This window comes from Mya arenaria, chromosome 7, assembly GCF_026914265.1.
Source record: "Mya arenaria isolate MELC-2E11 chromosome 7, ASM2691426v1".
Lineage (NCBI taxonomy): Eukaryota > Metazoa > Mollusca > Bivalvia > Myida > Myidae > Mya > Mya arenaria.
In genome coordinates, this window is record NC_069128.1 from 8,416,357 (window position 1) to 8,424,314 (window position 7,958).

Genomic DNA, 7,958 nt, shown 5'->3' on the forward strand with positions numbered 1-7,958 from the left:
AAAAATCTCTAATCTTGTCTTGATAAACGTTGAAATCGTCCGGCAGAAATAAGGGGGTTTGTACGTTAAACAAGTCGAAGAAGGGTTGTCTAATTTGTTTAACGCAAACGTTCCCGCGCTTGTCTCTCTCGTACATTGCGGGCGAGTGATACAAGTCGAGAAATATTTCGATACTATGTCCGAATTTGATAAACTCTTGAAATCCTAGAAACAACAGTTGGCAAGGATTAAGTTCATATGGTCTCAAAACCTTGTAAAGTACTGCATGCGCAAATTATAGCTAACTAGGTCAGGGACGTACTATAGTGCATTCCAAAACAAGGCTTATCTCGAAAGACGCCATATATGTGAAACAAAATTCAGAACAAAATTCGGAACATTCAATCTATATAATGTCGCGGGAAATTCGACATTATCATCACATCTATTTCACGCTGACCTGCAAGGAACAAAAATATAACTATGTGGACGTCAATAATTGTTAGTGCTACTTTGGTAGCTCAAGGTAAGTTAGTGCTTAAAATTTATTAAGATGAAATTTCAAATGTTGATTCAAGTCTTTTTAGATTAGACTGAATTAAGTTTACAAATAATGTGAAGAAAGCTATTTAAGTTAATGCTTCATTACCCACGTTGGAATGATGATGCGCAAAAGGGTGGTCATGTGCTGCGGAGAAAACCAGAGTTCCCGGATAAAACTCACTTGTTAGACTTGTTAAGCACTAACTGAACTCACATTGCCAAGGCGGGATGTCAAAACGGGTCGCCATAGCGATAACCTATTGCGCTAACCGCTGCGCTAGTAGGACAACCTGTTGAACAGCATTCTAATCCTGTGAACATGATCAAAATAGTTATTCAGAACACTCTTAAGTCAAGTATTTGTAAAATTGAACTATTAATATAATGTATACGTGGTGATTTTTAAGCAATTGTAATTATTTCTCTACAAATATGTCCTATAAACGTTACGAAGTTGCCAAGGTTTTCTTTTCCAGAATATATATAAAAACAAAGCTTTACAAAATGAAAAAGTTATCGAGTATGGGGCGAAACTTTGCAAAAAGGTATTAGACCCATACATAAGTTCACCTTTATGGTGTATGTCTATTCCTGGTGACCTGATATAAGTTTGGTATCATTTGGAAAAACAATAATATCTTATTAAATTTGATATGAACAACAAATGCTCACAAGTACATTACACATACAGTAATTACAGTCGTTATTCCAAAATAAGTAGAACGTTAAATAATCTGTGTTTGAAGAAAATATATATATTCGGACAAATGTTTACAGTTTAAATTTCTGCTTACATGACCCTTTTAATAGATACCAAAATAATATGGGTCACCAAATTTACACTGAGCGTCCAGAATTCATGCATAAGTGGGTTGGGTTTCTAAATACTAGTTTGAGTATAACAATTTGTTATATCATTTTGTAGTTTTCTGCGCCTGTACCGATGGTTGGACTTCCCATGGTTCAAGTTGTTATAAATTTGCAACGGACATAGAAACCTGGTCATCAGCTAGGGTAAGCCAAACTATCATTTAAATTGAACACTTGAAAAAAGTAAGCTGCTCGGGCTTTAATCAAACAATACTTTACAATGCACATATAAAACTCAGCATCCACTAGGGTAGGTTAAATGCACCATTGGCAATGAATTAAAACAAGTAAATCAAACAATCATTTGCAATGGACGTATAACACTTTACAGCTGAAAACAGGCTGCAATAATAAAATATATTTGCGAATGCTACCTGTTCGACAAGGAAAGATACTGCGTATGTGATTGTTATATTGCATAGGTTTTAACTGCTGTCAATTCCAAACACCATCAATTCTTGCTGCAATAAATGTTTGTAGAACAATATCTGATATTTAATTCTACATCATTCCTACACAGCTGTTCTGCAAGTGGCACTCGAGCGACCTGATTGTTATAGAGACAGAGAGTGAACAGCGCTGGTTCCATAAGCAAGCATTAACATTCAACCGTAAGTAACATACAGACATGCATACATTAAATAAAGTCTTTTGATCACAATAACATATTTGACGACAAATATCCAGAAATCATATAAGTTATAAAATTGTATGTCCTCTTAATGCTATTTGTTTAAATCTACTTTCTTTTTTTCAACCATTTAAATATAATTCTTCCTAAACGTTAAGCAGACCTAAACAAGTGTCAAATATGAAATCAAATGCTTCTTAAACTCGCTATCAAACACCATAAGCATGCACGCACGGAATACGGACATAGCATGTAATAAACCTTAGGTTTTTTTCTTACCTTTAATCCCACTGTTGTACTGTAACAATCTCTTATACAATTATTTTCCGGCATTGTGCCTATCCCTTCAATGTTTTAAGTATTCATACACTGTGCCAATCTGTTCAATACGTTCAGTTTTTCAGATACTGTGATTCTCGTTTCTTTTATGACAATTTCGACACCCTTCTAAACCTGTTCCCTCTCAGTCACTTTGATGATCTTTGGAATATGTTCCTATTTCATCATTGAAACGAGTTTAAAGTATGTTACACTGTTGCGATCTTGTAAACATGTTCCCCTGTTTCATTACTGCTGCTATCTTTAATAAATGCTCTCCTGTTTCAGAAACTGTGGCAATCTATTATACATATTCCACCTATTGTATACACTTTTGCGTTCTCCCCCTGTTTCAGACACGGATGTTGATGAAGGATTTTGGCTCGGCGGAACTAACTGGGAACAAGATGCGCATTGGGTAAATATAACATCCGTTAAAATAAGTTAGTCTTGTTATCGTGATTCATGCACCGGGTCAATTTTATCATAAGGTAAAACAATATTTGGAATGCGGTCAGAAATTTAAATTTTACTTAAGAATTGTCAGTCTGCGAGACTTAAGGGCTCATCAGCATAATCATTTTGAAATGAATGTGTATTTATCAAACTTATGAGCAAATACTAACTAATGTTTAATTCTACAATTACACCGTAGATCTGGGAGAGCACTGGTGCCGAGTTGACCTACCAGACATGGGGCGCCCAGCAGCCAAACAACCAAAACGGGACTGAGCACTGTCTTTCGGCCGTCAAGTACTTCGACTACGTATGGAACGACGCGCCTTGCGATAGGAAAATACAATATGTGTGCGAAAAGAGGTACTGTATAAATATAATCAAAAAATCATTTCACGATGAATTTCAAAATATAATTAAATACACATTAATTAAGAATTTGACCGAACGCTTATGATTTTCATTTGGTTTTTATGTCAAATATCTTCTAAGTATATACTTCTTTGGATGTGAGTGGTATAAGTGAGTTCGATCCCAAACAGGGAACGTTGAATGGACATATGTGCTAATTTGTACAAATGAGTAAGGATTCAACACTGTATTTGTTTTCAAAACTAAGTTTTAATTATTAGTATAAGTTTAAGTATAAACTTACAAATACAATAGTGCAAGATGATTAAAGAATATATGTGCGTATATAACTCAAAAAGCAAACCATTAGTTCTTACAAAACGCCTTTTAATTCAGAAAAAAATGGTAGCGGCAAATTGTCGGATTCTTTGAACATTTTTAAAAATACCTGAAAAGGTTATTTTTGGATATATATTGACCAATGAATAAACATTTGTGCTAATATTGACCAAACCAAAGAAATAACCAACTTTATGTAATAAGGCGCTGTTGTATTTTTAGCGGATACATCGTCTTAATAAAATTTACAAATGCTCAATAGTGTTTAACTTATAATAAATCGAGCTTATAACAAAAGAGAATTATGATTGATAAGTTCAAAACTATGTCCAACTTTATCTCAGCCAGAACATTCTTTTTTCACTTTAATATTGCCACTATTTCTTCTTGTTTTATCGCTGATTTGATGCCAAATATCTAGGTCTAGTAAAAATAAATAAAATAAAAAACATTTAGAGACACTCAATATCAAGATATAACCATGTTTGTAAAAAAAGTATGTTTTCTTTGTTTGTGTACGTAACATTAATTAATAAAAAGTCAAAAATATGTCATAAAACCATGGAGACTACAAGGATAAGCTACGTGACCGAATGTCTAGCTAGATAATGTTAAAAGGCTCATTTATCAAGGTGTTTTAAGAAGCAACGAGGAAACACAACATGTCAAGACACCAAGCTTTATACAGCTATTAACGTATATAATTTATGTAAATAACAATACTCGAACTAACGATTCTCTTAGCAACACACAATATGATAGTTGTGTACATTGTGTTAAACTAATACAAAACATAGTTAGTTGTATATAGTGGCCGATTTCTGCCTAGTCGTCTTAGCCCGTTGGTGTGTTGTCCAAAGTAGTACGAAACATACTGTTTTATCGCATTAGCACTATTACTTTGTCGTTCCGGCCCGTTGGCAAGGCATTATCGCGCTATCTCGACAATACGGCAGAACAGCAATTATGCAAATCAGACAATACAGTATTAGTATTAGCACAAGATGTCAGACATGAGCAACCATTGTTGGAATATGTATGATATTATCATAAAACGCATATTCCTTTTTCAGCAGTACCTCTGGCGGCGGCATACTTGGTTGACATTTTGTATGCGTGTTTTATAAGTAAATAAATTTGATTAAACATATTAGCTTGTTGAGTTTATACCTGGTATTTGCTTTATCTGCCTTATTTTAAAATGTATAGAGCACAATATCGGACAATAACTTGTATGATGATGATGATGATGATGATGATGATGATGATGATGATGATGATGATGATAGAGGAGATGATGACGATGATGATGATGACGATGATAGTGATTTGCATGAGTTTGATAGTAATATTTGCTTAACTTAAAATGAAGAAAAAAAGTCTCAATCTATAATACAATATTATATGTTTAGCAGCAACGGGTCCAGGATTCGGCGCATTTTGAAAGTGCACCTCACATTCGGTGACCCAAAATGAATAGGCTCCAAATATTGCTTTACTATTGGTGACCTCCATTTAAAATATTTGGGCTACTTTAAGTACGCATTGAAGCATCTAATGTATGTTTTACAACATTGGCATGAAATTACTTTCACTTAAACAATCTTAAATGGGTCGTGCGTCCGGTACATCTCCTGGAACATCCAGTTGTTACATTTTACTTCTTTCAACTGATATGATTGTATCGGTGTGTATCCTTTCTCTGCATCATTTATGTCAAAATTCAGTATATGAAATATGCTTTAAGGAAAAATAACAAACCAGGCATGGTTAAACAAACATCGAATTTCACCGTTGAATTAGTATAGAGTCACTGTTTAAACAAACACATATGCATTAACTGAGTACTGGGAAGTCTAGTGCAAACTCTGAAAACCTTTAATGGCAAACAGAACCGTTTACCATATAATATTTGGTCAATAGCGTCAAAAAGATAATCGTCAAACGTTTCATCAACAAAAATACAGAAACAAGTGTTCAAATTGTTTTTCAAGACAATCTATAACGTTAACGTTAGCAATGACGGATTTATGTTGATCTTAATTTCTTATTTTCGAAGTTTAAGCTATGTTTCATATAGTCTAGTCTAATTAAAAGGAAATTACCCTGCTACTCATTTCAGTAGATGAAGTCGAGCACAGTCGACTATAAATACCATACGGTTCACATAAAAGGCAATACTTTATTTCTTACTTTTCCGTATTGACGGGTATTTTTTTGGGGGGAGGAACCGCTTTATCTTAAAATGGGAACAAGCAATGCTTGTATTAATAAATTCATTTCTCATATAAGGCGCATGCAGGCTGGTTAAAAGATATGTATATGTTCTGCGCGAGATCAGATCTTCATAAGCCAATGTAAATGACACCCGAGATACATTTACATTTTGACATCGTGACTATGAAGAGTTATTTTTTATCAGTCTGAGAACGAATGTTTCACTCCTCTGCGAACGAGTGTGAAGAAAACTCGTTTTTTCATTTTAACTATTATTTCTACTTACGAGTTAATACAATATCGCTGACACAAAATATCTAGGAATTGAGATTTAAATGTATGTACCCGCTTTTCATAGTCGTCATCAATCAATTAAATTAAACACTCAAGCAATCAGATGTTGATTTCAGACAGACCGTCACCATCCCGCATCAGCGCCATTTGTTTCGTTCAACTTCTTCTGCATTTAATAAATTTGGGTTTTTCTACGATTATTTGTCGATATGGTTAAATGACGATGATTGGGTATGTGTATTCTGACAGCCGTTACCAAAATTGTTTGGTTGTTGGTTTGGAATTTAATCCATTCCCGAACCATAAATGAAAACTGAGAAATACAAGCGGTTGACCAAGTCCAGCGGTTGCCCTGAACAACTGACTGTACAGTACATAGACGGGAACCACCAATTGTTAAGAGTTCTAAGGTATGCCGTGCAGTTTATGAAAGCTCAGTCTCGAACGATAATTGATATCCAACTTTAGAATGCTAAAAGTCGAAAGGATCCAACTGCAAATTTATTTCTAAATATTGTGGTATGTTAACACTAAGTCATAGTGAATTGTGTATCCAGATTAATTTTTGATATGTTTGTGTCCACGGTGCAATTTCTGTAACTTTTAATCATTAAATAGTTATTGATAGTTTTACCTGGTATCGCCTTATCCAACAGATATTTAGGTTAAATAAATAAGAAATATACAATATTGTCCATCGTAATTGTATTTACTCGCTTATCTGATATTGTCATTTGCAAAAAAAAATGTCCATCATTAAATATGATAGAAAGCCATCAATTTACTTTACCAGATATTTTGTTTAAATTCAATTTGGAAGGAGTGCGTCGGGTATAGGGCTACTAGCACGATGCTCTGACTAAATTAGCTAACTGTGTGGCTGGTTCTTACCCAAATACACTATATATATTTCGCATTAACATTTTAGACCTACATAGGCACTCCTATTAATCTTGGGAGGAAATTGGGTTGGGGACATCACGACTACCGGAACACTAGAACGGTGCCCCTTAAACTGAGCTAATCGGGCAACTTCTTTTATTCACACTCTCTACAATTTTACAAAAATTAACAATTGAAAGGTCGAGGCTTAACCATTTTGTTATTTGTCAATCTTTTGACCCGGTTCTGGAAATTACAATTTGGAATAAAATACCAATATATTATAACTACTAGGATTTGATTGGCAGAAAGTTTGAAAAGAAGAGGAAATGAGATATTACAGATTTTTTTAATAACAAAAACCAACAAGTAATATGTAATTAAAATAGCAAATCTTTTGAAACGTGTGTACTGAATTGGTTTTAATCTAGGCCAATAATCCTACTCTTAGATTTGATAGTCATTTATTTTTCTGGTTTTCATAAGGTAATCATACTCGTAACTTGTAAATATACTTGTGAGCAAAGCTATGGTCGATCAAGCGTAGGCACAGTTTTATTAGAATATGTGCTTGAATGACCCTAGGCTTTTTTGTGTGAATAATTTAAATTTAATAATGCATACTATGTACAGCAAAATTGAACGGAATATTGCTCTATATCAGATCACTTAACCTGTTTCTGATCGAAAACAAGTCCTGGATTTAACTATGTATTAATTTATAAATGACGCCATCATATTCTTAATTTAAAATCATAACACGATGACAAGCTGTTGAACATATTGATTTCATCTGTTATGTAGCAAAGGGTTACAAACTATTTTTCACTTTTTTCACAATGTTTTTTCTTTGTTTAAAAACATTTCATCAATGTGAACATTGACAAAAAATGTACAATTGAGCAAACATTCTGATTTATTACTCATTCTTCCATATGCCATTCCGTACACGCATTTCATAACGACGCCTCATTTCAACGCGGTACCAAATGCCCTTATTATAAACTGGTGTATCGGTTCATAGATCATTCTAAACCTATACCAAGGGACTCTTCTCAGGCGACACTTATCTAGGACT

General features: G+C 33.9%; 1 protein-coding gene across 1 annotated transcript; it reads left to right on the forward strand.

The window, feature by feature from the left end:
- The first annotated feature begins 404 nt into the window (after positions 1–404).
- LOC128241940 (perlucin-like) lies at positions 405–4,637 on the forward strand. Its single transcript, XM_052959085.1, has 6 exons — positions 405–505; positions 1,448–1,536; positions 1,913–2,003; positions 2,698–2,759; positions 2,997–3,160; positions 4,561–4,637. Exons 1-6 carry the CDS (start codon positions 463–465, stop codon positions 4,589–4,591), a joined length of 480 nt encoding a protein of 159 aa, XP_052815045.1. The 5' UTR covers positions 405–462; the 3' UTR covers positions 4,592–4,637.
- The last annotated feature ends 3,321 nt before the right edge of the window (positions 4,638–7,958 follow it).